This window comes from Pithys albifrons, chromosome 19, assembly GCF_047495875.1.
Source record: "Pithys albifrons albifrons isolate INPA30051 chromosome 19, PitAlb_v1, whole genome shotgun sequence".
NCBI lineage: Eukaryota > Metazoa > Chordata > Aves > Passeriformes > Thamnophilidae > Pithys > Pithys albifrons.
In genome coordinates, this window is record NC_092476.1 from 1,052,710 (window position 1) to 1,076,199 (window position 23,490).

General features: G+C 44.2%; 1 protein-coding gene across 4 annotated transcripts in view; it reads left to right on the forward strand.

Annotated features, from left to right (window-relative positions):
* The window catches only part of HELZ (helicase with zinc finger), a 91,408-nt gene that overhangs the window by 6,800 nt on the left and 61,118 nt on the right, over nt 1–23,490 (forward strand). For 2 of the 4 annotated variants that reach the window (XM_071573511.1, XM_071573513.1), the window contains exons 2-6: nt 14,366–14,581; nt 16,395–16,431; nt 19,671–19,795; nt 21,873–21,932; nt 22,807–22,855. In XM_071573511.1, coding sequence (XP_071429612.1) covers nt 14,384–14,581; nt 16,395–16,431; nt 19,671–19,795; nt 21,873–21,932; nt 22,807–22,855 — 469 coding nt within the window. In that variant the 5' untranslated portion in view covers nt 14,366–14,383. The remainder of the gene's footprint in view (nt 1–14,365; nt 14,582–16,394; nt 16,432–19,670; nt 19,796–21,872; nt 21,933–22,806; nt 22,856–23,490) is intronic. The other 2 variants (XM_071573515.1, XM_071573514.1) reach the window with 2 other exon arrangements.

Below are 23,490 nucleotides of genomic sequence, written 5' to 3' on the forward strand. Positions count from 1 at the left end.
TTGGCATGAAGAACGATGTGTCTGAGGTGCATGTTTGAGTCTTTGACTTATTTGTGGTTTGGGGCAATCAATGCCATGCTCTCTCCTGTTTGTAAGAGGTGGGATGGCCAGTGGTTCTCAGGGCTGTGATGCTGAAAGAGTGGAAGAGAAAGAACAGTAGGGTTGTGTTTGGTATGAAATCCTGAATGTTGGAGCGGTAGGAAGGGAAGGATAGAAATGGGAGCACTGTGTGGATTGCTCTGAGCTGGTTTTATGGTAGCTGGGCTAAGTGTGACTTAGAAATGATCTTTCAGTCTGTGAATTTCACAGTCTGGGTTTTTTCCCCCATAGTTAAATATAGCAAAAATACTGTATTCATCAAAACACTAAAAATTACACTGCTCAAATATGCTTAAAAGGTCTTTCATAGCCCTTCAGACCCCATGGCAAAAGGGAAATATGTAACATGAGCTGGTTTTGAGAATCCTGGTTGTTAGTAATGTGGCACAAGCATTTAATTTGCTGGAAAACTTTGAGTGGTTCAGCAAAGCAGGAAGGTAACAAATCTCTGTGGGCATCGTGGAAGGAGAATGCCACAAGTGAAGGGCATGGTGGGGTTGGCAGCACGTGAAATAAACCTTCTCCCATAGACATCTTTGCACTTCCTGTAAGGTAATCTGTATTTTTAAAGGGAAAATTTCATTTTATCCAGGGATAATTTTGGGGGGGATGGGTGTGGGAATGTGGGAATTGAATTGCAGAATCTGGAATGGAAAAAGTCCTGTCAGAAGTGGACTTGTGAAGAAAATGAAGAAGCCACTTCTAACAGGACTTTTTCCATTCCAGATATTGTAATTCAGTTCCCACAGATGGGCAGTTGTCTTCTGGTCCCAGGGAATGGTTTTTGCTGCTCTCAGTGGAATTCCCCATCCTCTGGGATTCCCAAATGCTGCTGTCCAGCCACGAGAGCTGCCTGGGGTCTGTTCCTCTGCCATCCTGGGAGCCACAGTTTGCTGGACTTCCCTCATTATCTTTGCAGGGAGGTGGTTGAGGGGAATGTTTCTAAGCACACTTGGGAGTCTGCACTCGCCCAGTGCTGCGGGTCCTTCCTTGAAGCGCTGCTGTTGGTGGGAGTTGTTTGTGCTGCTGGCTGTGAGGTGACTGTGCTGCTCTGCCCATATCTGGGGACACTCACACGTTTGTTTTGTCTTCTGAACTGGGTGATACTCCTCGGCTGTGCCTTTGTGTGTGTGTGTTGGGCTGGGCCAGACACCTCTTCCCTGCTTCCCATGTTGTGTCAGGATGTCCTTCCCACAGCAGGATCCTGACTCATTCCTGCTGCTGCAGTTCCCTGAGTGGGGTTTCACATCCCTGGCTGAGGCGCTGATGTTGTTCCCAGAGCAGTGGGGAGGGCGAGTCCTGCTGGGGAACGTGGTGGGGACACACCTTGTGGTGTCACTGGTGGGGTTTGCTGGGAGAGCAGGACATGGGAACAAGGCTGGGGAAGGGACTGGAGCACAAGTGCTGTGGGGAGAGGCTGAGGGAGCTGGGGGTGTTCAGCCTGGAGAAGAGGAGGCTCAGAGGTGACCTCAGCACTGTCTGGAACTGCCTGAAGGGAAGTTCTGGACAGGTGGGGTTGGTCTCTTCTCCCAGGCACTCAGCAATAGGACAAGGGGGCACGATGGGCTCAAGCTCTGCCAGGGGAAATTGAAGTTGGAGATGAGAAAGAAATTCTTTGCAGAGAGAGTGCTCAGGGATTGGAATGGGCTGCCCAGAGAGGGGGTGGATTCCCCATCCCTGGAGGTTTTTCACCTGAGCTTGGCCGTGGCACTGAGTGCCATGATCTGGTAAAGGGACTGGAGTTGGACCAAGGGTTGGACTTGATGATCTTGGAGATCTTTTCCAACCCAATCCATTCTATGATTCTGTGATTCTATGGATGTGGCACTGAGTGAGAATCCACCATATCTTGATCCATCCCTTCTGTGATGAGTGAGAATCCACCATGTCTTGATCCAACCCTTCTGTGATGAGTGAGAATCCACCATGTCTTGATCCAACCCTTCTGTGATGAGTGAGAATCCACCATGTCTTGATCCAACCCTTCTGTGATGAGTGAGAATCCACCATGTCTTGATCCATCCCTTCTGTGATGAGTGAGAATCCACCATGTCTTGATCCAACCCTACTGTGATCACCAGCCCAGGGCACTCCGTGCCCTGGGCTGGTGATCACAGTGGGGTTGGATCAAGGGTTGGACTTGCTGATCTTGGAGGGCTTTCCAACCCAATCCATTCTGTGATTCTGTGAATCCATATCCTGTGCTTTGAGGGGTTAAAAATTGAACCTGGTGGTGCCACCATGGTCATGAATTTGAGCAGAGAAAGCAGGGGTGTTACAAAAGCATTATCCATATGCAGAAAGGTTAATATCATTAAAACACAGAGTCAGAAGGCAGCTCCCCAAACCAGGCTGGGCTGTATTATGCCAGACCTTTTGAAGCAGGGTCATGTAAAAATGAATTTCAAAGGTTATTTGCAATAAAGATAGCAATTTTTAGAGGTGGAGGTTAGTTGCTGCTTTGAACTTTCCAAAGAGCACACAAAAATACCCTGTGCAGTTACATAATTGGTGTGGTTTGGGGAGAGCTGTTTGCAGGGTCTGTGGGTGGCACAATTGTGTCATTGAATCTGTTATGGGGAGACCCTTTTGTGCTCAGCCCTGGATAAACTCAGTCACAGGACTGTTCACTGCTGTAATAAATTCATTATAAAGCTGCAGTGAAGGCTGAGGTGCATTAAAAGGACATTTTCCTGTCCTGTTTCTCACTGTTGGGACTGATCTCTGTGCTCAGTTTGTGACCTGTGCAATGGAGCTGATGCTCAGCATGAAGATTTTTACAACCTTTTGCCTTTCAAATGGGTTGAAAGAGTGATTCACATTTTGCATCTCCAAAAGAAAGTGAACTTAGGGCTTCCTCCCCCCATCCAGCAGGACTGTGATGGACACCTGTGGCATCTGAGTTTGCCCTGGGGATCAAAGCTGTGCCCCTCAGGTACCTCTGCTCACAGGGAGGGGCTGCCTTGCAGTGTCAGGGGTGCAGAAAGTTCCTGTGTGAAAAGTTTGACACTTGAGGGGAGACTCTTTTGGCATTGCTGCAATATCCTTGTTAAGCAGAGAAAATGTGGATTGGACCTCTGAGCTTCAGAACTGCTGGGGGAGGGAAGAGCTTGTGTGGGGCTTTTCCAAATGGGGATCTGCTGTGATAAATAATTCCCTAAATGAAAAATGGCTGAAATCCAAATACAGCTGTGTTAGATGAAGCTGTGAATTGGACACGAGACTGAGAGGTAGGAAGTGCTAATTTTGGTTCTGTCCCTGAGCCTGATTAAATTGGTGAGTTTGGCACATGAGCTGTGATCAGGTGCTCTCTGCAGGCAGTGAGTGGCAGGTTCAGTGAGCACTGTGGGAAACTGTGACATGTTTGTGCATTTGAACTCCTGCAGCACATGTGTAAATACCCTGGCCTGTGTTCTGTGTTGAAATGATGCTTGGGAACCTTCTCTGCCTCCCCTTGGCTTTCCTTGGGAACACAGTTCTGGCACTCGCTGGGCATTTGGGAAAGGAGGTGACACATTCAGTCACACTGGCACAGATGTAGCTCCATCTCACACAGCAGCATTTCTCAGGAAGGGCTCCTGGCACCGTCCTGTGACTCACAGCACAGCAGCACTGGCAGTTGCACGACTCTCTAAGGCCTGAGGTCAGAGCTGTTCACTTCTTGGGGTCAGAATTGTTACTCAGCACTCTGATGTGCAACGTGCAGAGACAGGAACAGGGCCCTGCTCTGTCACTGTTTGAGGGAGAGGTTGTGCCACAGGTTTGGGAGTTGGGAATGATGATGTTTGAACCAGCTGTGGATTATGGATGCTGTTCTGCAAAGTGTGTTGGGCCTTGTAGGTTGGTGCTGCTCATGGAGAGCTGGCTGGGCAGTGCTGATCCTTCCCTTTGTTTTTCTCTGGCAAATTTCATTAAGAGAAGCAACAATTAAATTACTTTTCTAATGCATTTTTTTTAAAGTAAGTAATTGGTGATGTTGTTGTGGGGATAAAATGGTAGCCATGGGACAATATTTCAATTAAAATGCCCTCATCCTGGGCAAGTGTGAGAAACTCTGCTCAAAAAGCAGCGTGAACATCGAGGTGCAGGGAACACAAACTGCTGCTGTGTCAGCCAGTTATTATGAAAGGTTGTTTACAGGAAAATTTTCTATGAAGGAGCCAAAAGAACTTTAGGTGGGGCAGAAGCACCACCTATTATTATGTTACCTGATGCTTACTATGACATAGCCCTCATTTCACTTGGTTGTTACCTGCCAAATTTTAATTATTTGGGTGAAATTTCCCGTGGTAGGTGCCTGTTGTGGGCTGACTTTTTGGGTGCTGTGCAGGAGAGAAAGACTCTGGAAAAAAGAGTTGGTCTTTTCTAAAAATTGGGCAAAAAACCATTTTCTTATATTCATAATAAATTCAAAAGAAATAATCTAATGACCTCCAGTGCCCCTCCCTAAAATTTGAGTGCCCCTCCCGTAACTTTTGAGTGTCCCTTTCCCCAATTTTTGAGTGCCCCTTTCCCCAATTTTGCCCCCAATTTTTGAGTGCCCCTTTCCCCAATTTTTGAGTGCCCCTTTCCCCAATTTTTGAGTGCCCCTTTCCCCAATTTTGCCCCCAATTTTTGAGTGCCCCTTTCTCCAATTTTTGAGTGCCCCTTTCCCCAATTTTGCCCCCAATTTTTGAGTGCCCCTTTCTCCAATTTTTGAGTGCCCCTTTCCCCAATTTTGCCCCCAATTTTTGAGTGCCCCTTTCCCCTATTTTTGAGTGCCCCTTTCCCCAATTTTTGAGTGCCCCTTTCCCCAATTTTGCCCCCAATTTTTGAGTGCCCCTCCCTTAATTTTTGAGTGCCCCTCCCTTAATTTTTGAGTGCCCCTTTCCCCAATTTTGCCCCCAATTTTTGAGTGCCCCTTTCCCCAATTTTTGAGTGCCCCTCCCTTAATTTTTGAGTGCCCCTTTCCCCAATTTTGCCCCCAATTTTTGAGTGCCCCTTTCCCCAATTTTTGGGTGTCCCTCCCCAAAATTTGAGTGCCCCTCCCTCAATTTTTGGGTGCCCTTTTCCCCAAGAGTTAAGATGTGTTATAATATTTTGTTTCTGCCAGGGGTGTGCTTGTTATTGACCCTTTGAAAATCTGCTCAGCGTTGGTCAAATTAGCATTAAATACAAATGTAAAGGATAATCCCTGCAGTGAATGCACTTCAGCCTGGGCTAAATGGGATTTCTCTGCAGTTTGAAGGCTCCTGCATTTGTCCCTGGTGTGGTTTTGGGCAAAAATGAGAGCACAGAAAATTCCCTTTGTGCACTCCTGATCCCAGTCCTGTCTCCTCCCAGCTCTGCCCTCCTGCAGCACTGAGGGAGAAGCAGGGACTGGATTCAAACAGAAGGTGCAAAATGCAGATTTGCACAGAATATGTACAATAAATGAGGAGATGGGGGTGGCTGAATGAGGAGAATGAGGTTGAAAAACGTTGGTATTAGCAGGAAATAGAAGGGAGGCTGCCTGGTGTGGGTACACAGGATTTATTTTACAATGCTAATGCAGTTGTTTGTTGGAATACAGTTTCTCCATTTGCATAAATGAGAAAGTGTTTCTGAAATGGAATAGGGAATAGCAAAAGCAAGAAAGCAAATCCTACTTAAGCCCCATCTTTGCCAGACTTCATTTGCTGTATTTTTAATGGTTTTCCCTCGTTGTGGTGCAGAGAAGTGCTGGATACTCCTGAGTGTCCTGCAGGGATCATGGAAAGGGCTCTGCAGGGCAGGGCAGAAGGGGACAAATCTCTTCTAGGTGTCTTACTCTGAATCTTAGAAGTTTACAGAAACTTCTAATTTGTGATTTAATGTCTTTATTCTTTGTAAAATTGGAATATTGTCAGGATGATTAAGATGTTTTCTTAATCCTTGTGAAGGGCTGGGCTGCAGGACTGGAGGCATTATTGGAAACTTAATGAAAACATTAAAATGCAGCCTTTAGAACCAGATGGGAGTAGCAGGCAGTGAATAAGGCCTCGGGCTCTGTGCTGAAGGACTTCAGTAGATGTCCATTAAGTCTGTTCTGCCTGTTCATTCCACCAGGTAGCCCTTGGAAAATGTACTCTGTGACTAACACAGTTAAAGGCAATATCATAATGCAGACACACAGGAGGCCACCTGGGCTGGACAGGCTGTTTTGTCCTCACACAACCTCAGAGCAGCCAACTTTGCAACTTGCTCTTTGTGCTGCTAATGAAGGCAATAGGGGTGTGTATATATATATATATATATATTTGCTTTGTGTGGCTGGGAGCCTTCCATCTGGGGGTTCTGAGTGGTTTTCAGGCAGTGCCAGCACACCCCACAAAGATGCTGTGCTTTGACTTGCCAGGGATTGTGCTGAGTTTCATCAGGACAGGTGATGTTTTCAGACATCTGTGTGAAAAAGATCATTTTAAAGGCAGGTTATGAAGATATTGGGGGAACTTATGTGGTGCTGCAAGTCAGGCTGTGAGTTATTTCCATGTTTTGAGCCCAAAGGGAGGCAGTTTGACAAGGTCTAAATTGCTGCCTGCATAGATTGTCCTTTTTGCTGCTGTTTCCAAAAGGGAAACCTGAAGGGAAGTTCTGGCCAGGTGGGGTTTGTCTCTTCTCCCAGGCACTCAGCAATAGGACAAGGGGGCACGATGGGCTCAAGCTCTGCCAGGGGAAATTGAAGTTGGAGATCAGAAAGAAATTCTTTGCAGAGAGAGTGCTCAGGGATTGGAATGGGCTGCCCAGAGAGGGGGTGGATTCCCCATCCCTGGAGGGTTTTCAACTGAGCTTGGCCATGGCACTGAGTGCCATGATCTGGTAAAGGGACTGGAGTTGGACCAAGGGTTGGACTTGATGATCTCAGAGGGCTTTTCCAACCCAATCCATTCTGTGAGTCTCTGGATGTGGCACTGAGTGAGAATCCATGTCTTGATCCAACCCTACTGTGATCACCAGCCCAGGGCACAGAGTGCCCTGGGCTGGTGATCACAGTGGGGTTGAATCAAGGGTTGGACTTGATGATCTCAGAGGTCTCTTCCAACACAACCCATTCTCTGATTCTCTGTTGGTGGATTCCCCATCCCTGGAGGTTTTTCAGCTGAGCTTGGCTGTGGCACTGAGTGCCATGATCTGGTAAAGGGACTGGAGTTGGACCAAGGGTTGGACTTGATGATCTCAGAGGTCTTTTCCAACCCAATCCATTCTATGATTCTGTGATTCTATGGATGTGGCACTGAGTGAGAATCCACCACGTCTTGATCCAACCCCACTGTGATGAGTGAGAATCCACCACATCTTGATCCAACCCCACTGTGATGAGTGAGAATCCACCACATCTTGATCCAACCCCACTGTGATGAGTGAGAATCCACCATGTCTTGATCCAACCCCACTGTGATGAGTGAGAATCCACCATGTCTTGATCCAACCCCACTGTGATCACCAGCCCAGGGCACTCTGTGCCCTGGGCTGGTGATCACAGTAGGGTTGGATCAAGGGTTGGACTTGCTGATCTCGGAGGTCTTTTCCTGCTCAATCCATTCTATGATCCTATGAAAATACAAGAGATTAGTAAAGGTAATAAAGTGTTAATAATCACTTAGGAGTCTCTACTGAAATATAACTGGCATGCCAGAAACTCCTTACTGTTTGTGATGTGTATAACATGATTCTAAACCCACAGAGGATCCACATGCAAAAGGCATTTGCTCTTAATCTCAACTGCCTCTTTGTTACTGTCATTGTGTGAGTGAGAAGCCACCCACAGGCACTTGTTCCTCCTTCAGGAAATGTGAGTGTGTTTATTCCATACCTTAAGTTTACAGGCCAGACTCAGGGCTCTATTTATGTGGCCAGAGATCACTTGTCCTCCTGCTTTGTGGTGCTCTCTTTGATTGTTAAATGTGGAAGGATAACCTGAGTATTTATTGGGGGCATCAGGAACCTCTTAATTCTCTTTTTCCCCTTCCCAAAATCCAGTGTGTCAAGTTCCTTACAGAACATGTAGCAGAAGTTCTTGCTATGGAATAAAACCTTGAAATGTGCTTTCCTCATTCTCTATGCTCCATTTCAGGTTTAACATCATTTTTGGAATTTAAAGTAGGGTCATTTTGCCTGCAGTTGTACAACATTAGCTGGAGTAATTCAGTTATTTCAGAAAACTGATTAGATTGTCCTTTCTCAAGGGTGGAGGCTTTTCTGTGTTTGCTCTGCAAGGTGTGCAGAGCATTTCTGAGAACTCTGTGTGACTGCTCTTACAGCCAGAACTGCAATGAAGGAGTGCAGGAGTTCTCTGCTCTTATGTTTTTCTTTAAAAAAAGGCAAAAGCCCCTTTCCTATAATCCTTTTTTGCACCCTGTGCTTTTTCTCTCTGTTGCATCACTCACACTGGTATAATGCACTGACATTATCTACTCTCATTTTAGTAATGATTTCTGAGAGTGGGATTATTTATAATATATGTGATGACACGAGAGAACTGCATTTTTTCCCTATGTGTGTCTGTCAATCACTTCTGTATTTTGTGCAGCTGTATTTTGTTTCTTCCTGGAGGCTTGAATAAGATGGTTTGGGGTTTTGTATTACTTTTTGTCTTAAGGCAAAGATTGGTTTATTTTGTCACAACAGGTAAGGGAAAAAAATAGATATTTATTTTCCTAAAAAATAGATATTTATTTCATCTAAAGGTACTGAGTGGTATTTTGTAGTGCTGCAAAAACAATTAACATGTAGAGATGCAAGATGGGATCACTAGAGATGGCAGAGCAACTCTCAGTGGGATTTAACAGTGTTCAGGTGTATTATTCCCTGTTTCAGTGTGTGGACTGCCAAGTGCAGAGTCTTGTTAGTTGAACTGCAGTGACCTGTAACGTTGACATGTTCACAATATCCACCTTTTGGGTTGTGTAGCACACTCAACAAATTAATTCAGATGATTGTCTTTCCCTGGTAATTGTGAGTGAGTGGGGACCTGTTCAGTCCCAGGGACTGTACCCGGACCAACTTGGTGACTTCTCAAGAAATGCTTTTCTATATTATGGAAACAACACAATTTTGTGGCCTTTAGGTGAGAATTGCTCAAGCCTCAGTTTGCCAGTGACAACTTAGAGACAGGTCATGTCCTGCTCCTGTCTGTGGCCTCCAAAGCTTGGAAACTGCTGTAGTGGTACCTGGGCACTGCTGGATGGATCCTCAGGGGTTAAGGTGGTGAATTCAGTCTGAGGGCAAGAAGGATAAATAAGAGTTTTCTTTCCCTGGTGAGTGATCCTTTGCTGCAGCAAAGGTAAATGGCAGTAATTGAGGGGGTAATGATGTCTGGGTATCCATAAGAGGCTGAATTATAACTTAACCTTTCCCTGGCTCTGTTATCTGTCTTGTTACATGTTTTTCATGGAACCTGAAGCTTCTTGGAGACCCTTCAGACTTCTGGGAGATTCAGTTCCAATTGACTCGAAGTTCAGGAGTTACTGAGGGAGGACAGAGCTGTCAGCCTCCTAAATAAATCTAGTGGGTCTCTTCTTGCTCTTAAAAGGAATTGCTGGGAATTTCTGATAAACCAGCTGTCTTTTCTTGAGTATTGCCTGAATTTATGTCATGTTTAAAACTTCTGCCCTGTTTGGTGGCCAGCCTTTCCAGAGAAAGGCTGAAAACTCCCAAAGGATTGGGAAACACAGTGGATGGATTTGTGCAGAGAGGGGCAGGATGAGTGGAATTCCTGCCCTGCTCTCTCAGGTCTGTGCCAGCGTCACCCCCATGGGCAGGGGAAGGGCAGATCCATCCCCTCCTCTCCTTTGCTGCAGCACAGAGGGCTGCAAACAGGAGGACACGGCTGAACAGCTTTGGCAAGGAATATCTGGTGCTTATTTCTCCCAGCAGAGCTGTCTGAAGGGTTGTGGGTTGTAAAGGGAGGCAGCTGGAGATGCTGTTCCCCTGCGTGTTCCCCATGGCAGTGGGGCTCACTCATTGGCCTCACTGTGCTATTCCCAGGATGTGGCTCTTGAGGCAAATCCAACTGACAGTGAATTCCTCCCAGTCTCACTGTAGGACTGCAAGTTGAACATCATTGCTTTAGCATAAATCTTTGCAAGAGATGTTAATGTTTGGTTAAAATATGCAAATATTTACTGACTTGTCTACTGTTTGTCAGCTTGGCATGCGAGACCTTGGATCTGATCCTTCTGTCTTGGCAGACATTGGGAATTTTGCCAGTAACATTAATAGGAACAGCATTGTGCCCTCTAATCTGTTTGTTTATGAAGTACAGCGAGAGTTATCTGGCTTGATGCTTTACAGTGAATTGAAAAAGCATCTGTTGGAGATTTTTTTGGGAGCTGTCACATGCTTTAACTTACCATTATCTTGGTGTATGGCCCCTTTGATTGCACCAGGCACAGCAGTGAGGAGTGGAGGGCACAGTCAGGAGTTAAACTGCCATGAAAAACTACAAGTTTAGTTCATGGCCTTCTCTCCTTCAATTTTTAATTTGAAGTTGGACTCAGCAGGCTGGGGTAGTTCCTCAGAGCCTCCTGTGCACCAGGCAGGGGGAGTGTTTCCTTGGGAATACGTGACTGGAGATCACATTGGTTGTCCCTCTACCTCCCCATTTGCCCCCTTTGCCTTTCCCAGCCCCTCTGCAGCTCTGGAAGGGAAATGGGCAGTTTTCTGTGGAGATGAAATTTTAGTTACTCTCTTCATGTTTTCTTCCAAAATGCCTTTGGCAAGGAGGTGAAATACTCATTAGGAATATTGAGCCTGAAAATCTTTAGCTGGAGGGGAAAAAAATAAATAGATCTCTCACAGCTGAGAAAACCACCAAGGTTTAAGTTACACCAGTTGGAACTAACCAGGTCTTTTATATCATAGAATCATTGAATGGATTGGGTTGGAAAAGACCTCCAAGATCATCAAGTCCAACCCTTGATCCAACCCTACTGTGATCACCAGCCCAGGGCACTCTGTGCCCTGGGCTGGTGATCACAGTGGGGTTGGATCAAGATGTGGTGGATTCTCACTCAGTGTCACATCCACAGAATCACAGAATGGATTGGGTTGGAAAAGCCCTCCAAGATCATCAAGTCCAACCCTTGGTCCAACTCCAGTCCCTTTACCAGATCATGGCACTCAGTGCCACGGCCAAGCTCAGGTTAAAAACCTCCAGGGATGGGGAATCCACCCCCTCTCTGGGCAGCCCATTCCAATCCCTGAGCACTCTCTCTGCAAAGAATTTTTTCTGATCTCCAACTTATATGATGTTTTTTGGAAGATAAGCTGAGCTCAACTCAGCCTTCTGCACATTCAGTGATGTTTCTTCTACTGAATGGCAGGAGTTTTTTGGAGGTCCAAAGCCAGATTATATATTTAAATTCATATTTTCTTAGGTATATCCACCTGTTTTAGATGTGCAACTTCAGATAGTGGGAATGTGCCTGTTTAGTTTCCTCAGTTTTTGGAAGGTATATTAAGCTTTGCTATTAGAATAAATTGTCTCAATTTTTAATTTAGAACTCTCTTGGAGTGTGGTTCTCCAGGCCACACTGAGAAAATGAGCACTCCTGACATCTGTTCTGTTACATGTTTAGTATTTTAATTTCACTTTTATGGAGAGAAGGGAAGTGCAGAAATAATTTACTCAGTTTTGCAAAGAGACTTGGGAATATAGTGCAGACCTTGTGATGCTCCAGTGCTAAAAAATTCTACTCTGACTGAATGTAGAAATTCCAATTTTACAGCTGAAATTTTTGAACATACAGAACTGAAAATAAATTTCTTTCAAGAAGTGCCTCCATTCCTTGGCTGTTCATGATTCTGTGAGTACTTTAAATTTGGGAAGGACCTCCCAAGGTAACAGAGTCCAACCTTTGCCTGGATACCACCATGCCAACTAACCCACATTGTGAAGTGCCACAGCCACTGGTTTTTTAACCACTGAGCCCCTGGACTGGAGTCTGAAGTAAATGGCACAAATACCCAGTGAATGTGCATGTTGGAGCCTGCATGGCTGTCTAAAAATAATGGGATTAGAATGAAATCTGAGGGCCTGAGTGTATCCTTTTCCATATGTTGCTCACATGCAGCTTTTCTTTGTTATAAGTTGCTTTTTTTAAAGGAAATGACACTGCAGTGGCTCCTGAACTGTCCCTGTGTCCTGTGCAGTCACTTGGGTGGGACTTTCACTGCTCTCTCCTCTGCCCAGACTCATGCACAGGTTTTTCTTGGGGTCACTCTCAAGTCTTCAAACTGACCAAAGAAGTTTTGTGGCCACTTTTGGGTGTGTAAAATCAGCTTCTCCTCCAATAGATGAGTTCAATATTTATCCAAAGGTAGTTGATAAGGAACATCTTTGTCTTTACGTGTTGGGGAAGAAGGGCTGGGTCACAAACTTGCCAGTGCTGCCAGTTGTGTGGCCAGGTGAGTGAGGATGGATCTGTGTTTAGTCAGTTCTTTGGGAATGAACACACAGAAGCTCTGCTGAGGCTTTTGGTCAAAGGAATTTGGTTTTCTGTCAGCCAGGAAGTGAGGAAATCACAATCACAGCTGAGTTCACAGAGTCCTCTATTTGCAGTCCCTTAGGAGGAAAAGAGAATGTACATGAGAAAAACATCAATTAACTATTGTATTACTGTGCAAGCAAATCTTAGATTTGTACAACACACTGTGGCCTAAAGTGTTGGTGAAGTGGGAGCCAGAGCAGTTTCTGGCTGTGTGCACAAAGGATCCTGCACACACAGCTGAAGAACACCCCACATTTCTGTGATTGCAAAACGTGCCTGGGTGACCCAGCTGGATCTCCACGAGAATTACCTGATGAATGGATTCACTCACATGCATGGAAATGCAAAACCCACTTGCCTGTTCCTATTTTGGTTGAAAGTGGGGACTTATTTTTAGCAGCAGAAGAAGGATCTGGATGAATGAGGTAATATTTTGCAGGGCTGTTATTAAGAAAGAGGCACATGCCTCAGATTTACACAGAGAAAACTGCACAGCAGTTGTGCTTGTGTTCCTTTATTTTTGGGGAGATGTTGTTGTACTTAAGGAATCTTTATGTTACTGTGTAATAGGGAGGGTGACTTAAATCAAAATTGTCTTGAAAAATGAATATTTCTTTATGTTATTATTTTGATACTGAAATTTTAAGAATGAAATCCCCCCCAAATATTTACTCAATCCCCCCCAAATATTTACTCAATCCCCCCCAAATATTTACTTTAAAATTACTTAAGAAACTGTGTTGGTGTGGTAGTTGTATTTAGATTGTGTCAGACATGAATGTGAATAAACCAGCTGAAGGAAGAGACCAGTGGTTGGTTGGTTTGTTGTTATCTCCTGATCTTTCTCATTCCTCCTTGTCCATGGAATGGGCTGCCCAGAGAGGGAGTGGATTCCCCATCCCTGGAGGTTTTTCAGCTGAGCTTGGCCGTGGCACTGAGTGCCCTGATCTGGTAAAGGGACTGGAGTTGGACCAAAGGTTGGACTTAATGATCTTGAAGGGCTTTTCCAACCCAATCCATTATCTGATTCTGTGATTCTATGGATGTGGCACTGAGTGAGAATCCACCATGTCTTGATCCAACCCCACTGTGATGAGTGAGAATCCACCATGTCTTGATCCAACCCCACTGTGATGAGTGAGAATCCACCATGTCTTGATCCAACCCCACTGTGATGAGTGAGAATCCACCATGTCTTGATCCAACCCCACTGTGATGAGTGAGAATCCACCATGTCTTGATCCAACCCTACTGTGATCACCAGCCCAGGGCACTCTGTGCCCTGGGCTGGTGATCACAGTAGGGTTGGATCAAGGGTTGGACTTGCTGATCTTGGAGGTCTTTCCAACCCAATCCATTCCATGAGTCTGTGATCTCTGCTGTGCTTCACCCAGGGAAAGCAGCTCCTACTCCTGAGTGTAGGTGAGAAGTGTCTGGAAGAGAAAGGTGTCTTGGAGGCAGAGCAGGAGGGGGATGAGTTGTGTTGCAAAGCAAAGCTCTTGTTGCCATCCAAGACCCAAAAGCCTCCAAGTGCTTAAATCTGTGCTGACTCTAAACTTTGAAACTAAACTTGGAAACCACTGCTCACATCCTTGGGCTTAAAGACCTTGTGGAATTCGCTGGAGAAGAGCCTGGGAAGAGCTTAGTTAGTGAGAGGCTTGGCCAGGAGAGGTGAGTGGCACAGGCAGGGGGTGTTCAGCGCTGGGGACGGGATGGCACAGCTGGTCAGTGCCAGCCCAGCTAACCAACGTTTTGTCGTCCCCTCTGCCCCGCTCTAGGAGCTCTGTCCCTGAGTCATGGCAGACAGAAGACCAGAGAAGTCATGTGAACAAGCATGTGAATGCCTTAAGCAGCAGGATTATGAAGTGGCAGTGAAGCATTGCACAGAGGCTCTGCTTGCCCTCAGCCAGTGCCCCCCGGAGCCCTGCCAGGCACAGAGCGACCGCATCAAAATCGAGACTCTGCTGTATAGAATTGCTTCTTTTTTACAACTTGTGAGTGTCACTCTTTCACAGTATCTAGTGATCTGGGAAGTACTGTCAAGAGGTAAAGAAAATTCAGAGTTTGCCTTGTGATTGGCATGTTGGTTTGCCACACAATCCCTCCTGCTAAAGCATTTATGAGGCTTCTCTCGTGGAGTTTGTTTATTTTTCACCACTTAGTTTGGGTCTCAATCACAAATAAAGAAAAATAGTCTTAACATTTAAAAAAATATATTCCAGGAGATCAGCTCAGTTGGTTAAAACTTGGTTGTAATAATGCCAAGGTCGTGGGTTCAATCCCCAGTGTGGGCCACTGACTTGAGTTGGACTCCATGATCCTTGTGGGTCCTTCCAGCTCAGAATAGTCTGAGATTCTGGGATAATATCTGGGGTTTAGGGTATAATGTTTGTATAGCTATGCTGAATTACATTCCAAATTACCTGATCTTTAAAGAGCATGAAATTAAAGTTTCTGCAAACATAAACACTTAAAAAACAAAGTTAAGAAATGCCAAAGTTCAGGTAGCTGGTCCATACCTGATTTAGCAACACTTGCATAGGTCTGACTTTAGTCTTTTAACACTTGATCCTATCCTTGCTTTCCAGTGCTGGGCTGGAGCATCTCTGGTGGAACATTTAACTTTAGATTCCTGCAGGTTTTTAGTGGAAGTGTGAAAACTTGGGGTCTTTAAAGGTTTGCAAATGCCAGGCAAGAGGCACAACCCTGAATTACAGGTGATCCCATGGCCAAGTTCGTGTCATTCCTTGAAAGCATCAGAGAGCTGCAGTTGCTTAAAGGAAAGGACATTACAGTGCTTAAGAATAAACCTACAACCTGCTTTTTTTACCTTTCTGGAAATTTTTTTACAGATTTACAGGGGTCTTGTCTGCCCCAAATCCTCCCAAACTGAGTATGAGCAGTTCCAGCCCAGGTGGGAGAAGGTTGGCCACGTCCTGAGATCTCTCTGGGCAGCTCTAAGAGAAATCCTGCCCATCTGGTCAGGGAGTGCTTTTAAGCATCTTTAAATAAACAGCTGAATTGGACTACTGAGTGTGCAAAACAGGATTTGGGAAACCTCTGAAATTAAGAGGTGTCTTTTCTTATGGCTCCTCAGGGTAAGAGGTTCAGAAATAACTAATGTTGGTTATTTTAGTGGAAGTTTTGTTCTACAGACTTGGCTTCTCAAAATTCTTTACATAAACCAAGATACAGACTGGTGCTTAGAGTATTTAATGCATTTCTGACATCACTCTTTGAAAATCCTGTCAGGCCTCTATCTGGATGTTCCTCATGGTGATATCATTGCAGGAAGTCTGCAGGGACTTTGAAAAATACTTGTAATCAATCCCTTCCTACTGAAGACTTGAATTATGTAGACAGGTAAAGGCTTAAAAGGAAAAGAGGGGGAAAAAATCCAGATTTTCCTTCTTGATTTACTTAAAATCACCACTGGTAAGACAGAATAAAATAATATCCATTGGAACAGAACCACAGCAGTGCAGGTTTTTAAAAACCAAACAATGGCTAGAAAGTTAAGTTTTGTATTTTTTCCCAAGTGGTGTGAGCCACCTGCAAACATAAAACACACACCTTTGTGCTCCTGTTTTAAAATGTCCATTTGCTGAGAATCTGAGAACAAGGCAGCATTCTAAGAATTAATTATATTATAATTGCCATGTGACTCACATTCTTTACATGTTCCACCCAGGAAAAGACAAGGTAATGGTTTCTAAAAAGTTTTAAGAAACTTGTAATTCAAGCATGTAGTTGTTTATGCAAACTGGAATAATGCTATTTTTAAACTTCTCATGTTTTACCTTTCAGAAAAAGTATGGGCAAGCAGATGAAGACTGTAGGCATGGTATGCTTATTTCTTCTTTTATTACATAGTGTTATGCATTGCAGTCAGTTGTCTGAATTTTTAAAACTGATGCCCAGATTTGTTAGTTTGCTGTCAGTGGTTCTTTTGTAGTTAAAATTATGTATCTGCTTTATAATTTTTTTTCTTTTTTTTGTTCCCTTAAAGAGAGGCCTCACTATTTTGTAACTCTTCCTGAAGTACCAGAACTCAGAGATGTGTCTTTGGTGCTGTTTGGCTGGTGGATATTTCAGCAGACAATGTAGGATGAGGGGATGGTGTTGGGATTTTGTGAGGACAAACCCAGCTGATTGTTCCGCCTTTCCTTCCCAGGGCCTTGGGGGGTATTTTGGTTACCATTTGGGACTGGATTCAGAGAACATCAAGGGGATGTACTTACATTTATTTCTATTTGTTAAAGCTTCCAAATGTGCATATGTCACATTGAAGCTGAGCCTTTCATATTCCACTGCCTTGTTCAGTTGGGGTGTTTTTAAAGGAATTAACCATCCTTCCTAATCCTGTTCATGTGTAATGCAAGTGGTGCAGAATTCCCTGGGAACTCCTTGCTGAGTCTGGAAAGCAGAGTTTTATCAGTCAGATAGGGAAAGAAAAGGTGGGTAGATCCCACCTTTCAGGTTTTAGTTCTTTAACTACTCTTGCATTTCAAAGTTTTTTCAGACCACTCTTCTGACATTGCTGTGCTGCCAGTGGGAATCTTTAAATTGTTCCTTCCTGCCTTTGTGGGTGTTTTATTGTTTTGCATTTTTTTAAAGTATTTGTGTTCATTGATAGTCAGGTCATAGCTTGGGGAATCTGTGGGGCTCTGCTTGGGAAGGTCCATGAAACTGGACTGTGGAAAAGGAACTGGCTTTCTGTAGGTGTCAAATTAAAGTTTAACAAATTAAAAAAGGCTAAATGTTGCTTTATCAGTGCCATTCTTAAAATAGCCTGACATTTTTTTAAAGCTTCTTTTAACTGCTGATTTATGTGTGCAATATTCTGCCTCACCTCAGAGGTGTCTTTCCTGATGTCTTTGAAATAAAACCGAGTGAGAGACATGTGGAAAGCTGAGTGATGGTTGAAGGAGGTGGGAGGGGGATGCTGTTTGCTGAGTGGTGTCCCCATTGATGAGCCCTGGTGGGTTTGTCACAGGGACAGAGGTGACATTCAGCTGGGACACCTTTCCCTGGCGTGTGTGCCCCTTGGCAGGGGCTCAGAGGAGCTGCCCTGGGAACTGGATGGGCACAGGGGTGGGTGGGGCAGCACCCCTGAGCTCTGCCTTTTGGTTTGACTTAAGTAGAAGAAACAGCTTTTAAATTTATATCAGTAACAAAGAAATAGCATCCAGTTCAATCACACCTTCTGAGCATGATTTTTCCAGACAACTGGGCACATTTTTCAACTTATTAATGCCATATTTGTGTATATATATATGTAAAAATGTTGTGTGTGTGTTTTTATATATATATACACACACATACACACATATAGATATGTACATATATATACACATGTGAACATACATATACATATATATACATATACATACAGATACACACACACATTTTTTTTATATATATATATATATATATATATACACACACATGCACACCAAGCTTTTATGAGTGTATGAATGAACAGTTTGGTTGTGGTTATCAATTCTAGCCCAGCATCTGACATTTACAGTTATCTGCATTTATGATCCCAAGAGGCCTCAGTTTTGGTTTTATGTTTTGAGAACCAGCCTCAGCATGGGCTGCCTGATATGCAGGTTTTTTAATAATAGGCAAAGCTTTATTCAAGCTGCTGTTCTGTCTTTTTACAAGATTTGATATGTTGCACAGCTATGACAGTTTTATTTGAACCTGAATGATAAATACCTTTTGGAATAGCTGGAGAAATACATTTTCTTTACAGTGTGCTGAGAATGAGGATGACTTACAATCAGTTAAATTATTCCACAAATCTTTACCAAAATATGCTGGTTAATGCTTTGCAGCCTTTTATGTGCAACTGCATGTTTTAGTTGGTGTTGTTATGCAGTTAATGATATGAAATCTCATAATTGGAGAGCTCATCTTTGAGATTAAAATAGCAAACTGTCAGACACGTTGGAGCTATTTCTGGCCATGCTGCTTCTGATTTGGGAAGTGAGGTTGTATTTTTGGCAGCGTGGTCAGTACCCTCAGGGTGGAGAATTCAGACTAATCTTGGAGGCACTCAATAAACAGGGTTTGGTTACTGGGGCCGTTTGCAGAGGGGTCTCCTGGGTTTGTGTGCCTGTTTTGTGGCACTGCTTTGGGTCGAGCCTTCCCTGCGGTTCCTGTTGATGCCACGATCGTCTGCTGAGTGAGGAGTTCTGATTTATTATTCCAAGATGTGATCCTGAAGTGGTGGTGGATGTGAAGTGCCTGTTAGCTCTGAGAGGGGCTGTTTGCATCTGTGTGAGGAGCAGGGTAAACACAGATGCTGATGTTGCCTGCAATAAGGGTTATTTTATAATTCCCTCATTTTACACAACTATCCAGCTTTCTTTGCAATTCCCATGCTTAGCCTGCTAGCTTTTTAGGCAGTTCATTTTCTGGACAGGTAATATGTGTGATTAAGTGTTGTTCCTGCTTGTCTGTGCTGGGAAAGAAATCCTGTCCCTCTTGGAAGTGCAAGGAAAGTGTCTGTGTCTGACCCAGGAATCTCAGGAAAGTTTTCTGTTCCTATGCATTGCTGGTCTCAAAGAATCCTTCCTATAGCCTGCACTTCCCAGCAGAAGTGAATAAAAGCCCTTTTAAAGGAGCAGGAATTGCCCACGAGGAGGTTGGCTATTTTTGGAAACGACACGGCATGTTTTTTGTGAGCATGAATGGATCTTCCTGAGCATGTTTGTGTTACTCAGAGGCTCTTGGTTGCTATTTCTTTTTGATCCTCACTGTAAGAGGAGGTCCTTTGTGTCTGTGTCAGATATTTGAATTTACCCTTCCCATATTTAATTTATGTCTATTTTAGCATGTGAACATGACAACCTTTTTTGAGCTCATGTTCAGCATTTCTTAGATGGTGCGAGACAAGTTTCAACTTAACATTAGACCAGAGCAAGTGATACTTAATTTACATCCAGCAGTCACCTTTCCATGGATTCAACCCCAGCTCCAGACTTTATTTTCCTGTTAAAGCTGAAGGAAAACTGTGTAGTTGGCTGCAATGTGTGTTGTGGTGAAGCTGATGGTCCCTGCTTTGTGTTGCAGTGCTGGGAGAGGGGCTGGCCAAGGGCGATGGACCTTTCCGGGCACTGCTCTGCTGCCTGCACCTCAGAGGGAAGCTGCAGATTGTCTCTAATGTTCTTTCCAAGTCACTGATGGGGGAATCACTGGTAAGTGGGTTTTCTGCAGTCTACATGATTTAAAAAAAAACCAGTTTTGTGTTTGCTTCTTTAAGGGGTGTGTTTAATAACAAACCGCAGAACATACGGGTGACTGGCAGGTTGCACCAAACATGATTTGGAGGAAAGAAGACAAATAGATGGGCACACTTATGTCAGCAGGATGCCAGGTTGTTAGGGTGGTTTCAGAGTTATTAGGCTTTGGAGAAGTTTTTTCATTGTTGGCCCTGAATCCTCAGGGAATGCAAAATAATCTGCATATTTGTGTGATTCTTTCTGAGTTGTGCCTGATCCCATTTCGTAGGGACTTCAGGAATTTTAGCCATTCAAGCAGAAAAAATACTGATTGGCCTTTTAAATAACTGGCCCACCATAAGCTGTAGGACATGAAAAGCTTTTCAGGAAAAAAAAAGAGCTTTGCATTTCAAGATAAAGATAAAAGTTTGAGTTCAGAGCTTCTGTTTTACCCTTGGACTGTTAGAACTTGTGAAGATGCTTTTAACCCCATACATGTAAGTAACTGGATTCATATGGGATAAAATAAGGACATAAGTGATATAAGTCCCTAAAGAAGAGTGTTCTTTTATTTCTGTTACCCAGAATGAATAGACAGCTCATCAGCAGGAGCTGCTGGTCATGGCAAACCCAGAAACGTGGTCATGGCACAGGCAGAGCAGCTCTGGTGAGACCCAGAGAAGGTGTCAGTGGCATCAGGATCTGGTGGAGGAGAACCTCTTTCCTAGAAGTTGGGTCAGGTCTCCTTGTCTTGGTGCTTCACTGAATCACTGGGTTGTGCTTGAGAGCTCTGTTTGTCTGCTCTGCATCCTCAGTTCCCTCCCCCTGCCACTGGCTATTTTTACATGAAGAAAAGGGTTTTTTGCTTTGTTTAGCTGGTGTTTTCTGGTGAAAAAAATGCTCCATTGAAAAATTCCTGGTGAGGTTGAAGGAAACTTGCCTTCAGGAAAAATTAGTAAAGTGGGAATGTGCAGGGCCCTTGTTTGGGACTGTTGTTGTGCAAATAAAGGTGGCTTTGTGTGGAGTTCCAGAGTGTCATCCCAAAGCAGAGTTGGAGAGGTTTTTACAAGCTTTAAGTTGTTAGACACAGTTGTTTTCAGTAGGAATATTAAACTCAGCAACTGATTTACTGACTTGTGCCATTGTCTGAGAGAAGAAATGAAACTAAGTTTTGGAATGAATTTATTGAAGAGTTGGAATCCATCCAGTTTCCCCCCAGTGACTTAAGAGAATGATTCTTGCTAACATTTCTATGCTCTAATACATTGAAGCTCAACAGGTTCAATTTTCAGCCTTCTGCTGAAGAAGTGAAAAACCATTTTGTAAAAAAGCCCAAGTGTGAGGATTGTTAAGTGTGTAAGTTTTTAGCAAGGAGTAATTTCTGCTGCTCAGTAGCACAGTCAAAATGTAAGTCTAATAAATGAAGTAGCACTTAATTAAATTTCTGCAAGAGATTATTGAAATAATCCCCACAGGTCTGGGTTCCTTTAATCAAAGTTTTGACTTCCATGAGTGTGAAATTGTTACACTTAGCTGTGTATTTCAGATAAATTCAGTTTTGAAAGAGTTTTCCTTCAGCTCTGTTTTACTCTGCAGTCACTTACATGACTAACCTTTGCTTTTCAGTGAAAACTCAAAAAATTACAATCTCTATCAGAGCAAGATTTATGAAACAGTAGAAATCAGTAATTTCTAAAGTAGATCCTTAAGATCTGAAGAGATGAATCCACTGCAACAGCAGTGAAAGATTGTTGTGTTAATTCTTTAAGCTGTTTTGGTAACCACAGAATGTATTTTTGTCCCAGAAGTTGTTCTAATAAGGTGCTTTCCTGCATTGTCTGTGTTGGTATTTGCTGTAGTTCTGGTGCTGCTCTTGGCCACTGGAGAATTCCCTTTTCCACCATCATGTTTGCTCAGGGTTATGTAGTACGACTTCTAAAACTGGTGTTGTTCTTTCTCCTGGTGGGGTGGGGAAAATTGAGCTTTGCTGCTGTGCTTTGATGCTCTGGGAGGTCTCTGTGTCAACAATAATTCCTGTTCTTTCTGCCCCCAGAACGGGATGGTAACTAAAGATCTGACACGACTGAAAACACTTCTTGCTGAAACAACAGAGGTAAAAATGAGCACATTTTTGGGAGAATAAGGAGCAGTACCTGAAAGGGTGAGGGGCTGGTGGTGCCTGTGTGTCCCAGAGCTCTGGGCTCACTGTGCACACTCTGCTTCAAACATCACTGTTCCCTCTGCTCTGTCAGTCTTTCCCCACCCACCTCTTCTGGAGCTTTTCATCCCAGCCCTGCAGGATGTGTGAGGAAACAGAAAATGATGCTAATAGGTTGTTGGCTCTCTTGAAGCAGCAAGAATTCAAAGTGTTTAGGTCTGCATTATTTATTTATTTATCCAATTTTATTTCATTGGAAGTTATTCTGAAGTAATAAACATGACTGAAGAAATGATTTGACAACATAAATGCCCTCTCAGTCACCTTTTTATTTATTTTGTACAAGAGGTCAGATTATGTGTATAGATCAAATTGCCCCCTTTTTTTTTCCTTCTCCTTTGTCATTGATTTGGGCTTTATTTTAATGTGGGTTCCAAGCTGAAAGACCTACCAATGCAGTTTAGACTTCTGGCCTTTTAAGAAGTCACTGCAGTGCACATTAAATTGATTACAGGGTGGAATTTGGTCTTGTAAAATGCTCTAAAATTTTCTTTTAACAATGAATGAATGGACTCAGTGTTCTGTCAGAATTCCTGTTCCTATCAGAATTCCTGTCACCACCAGAATTCCTGTCACCACCAGAATTCCTGTTATCAAGGCTGCAATCCAGTTGTTAACATCAATTCCTGTTTGTGACTGGAAGTGATTTCAGACTTCTGATTGATATTTCTCTACTGGTTGCTTTAAACCCCATTTTGGCAGTAGTTCATGCTGATGGAATAGTTTTGTTTTCCTTTATAACTGTGGCTATTTTTTTCTGTCCCTGTAGGCAGCTGGTAAAGCACCATCAGGATACCACGTGGAGGATTTGGAAGAAGGTGCGTAACTCAGGGCCCTGCTGAATGCTCAGAGCAGAGCAGGCAAAAAGCAACAAAAGGGGCTTGACTGCTGTGCTGAGCCACAGGGACTGAAGCAGAATTATCCCAGCACTGGCTGAATTTGGAGGCAGGGGTTTATTAATTGATCAGTGCTGTTCATTCATTGATCAGAGCCTGCTCCCCTCTGCACTTGCTCGCAGTGAGTTCGTTCGGGATTATCAGTTAATTTTTGCTGGGATCATTTGGCTTGTGTTCAGAGTTGATGTTTAGGGACACAGTTCCCTGGGCAGGTGCCCTGGGGCTGGGAATTCCCTGGGCAGGTGCCCTGGGGCTGGGAATTCCCTGGGCAGGTGCCCTGTGACTGAGAATGCCCTGGGCAGGTGCCCTGTGTCTAGGAATTCCCTGGGCAGGTGCCCTGGGGCTGGGAATGCCTTGGGCAGGTGCCCTGTGGCTGGGAATTCCCTGGGCAGGTGCCCTGGGGCTGGGAATGCCTTGGGCAGGTGCCCTGGGGCTGGGAATTCCCTGGGCAGGTGCTCTGTGACTGAGAATGCCCTGGGCAGGTGCCCTGTGGCTGGGAATGCCCTGAGCAGGTGCCCTGGGGCTGGGAATGCCTTGGGCAGGTGCCCTGTGACTGA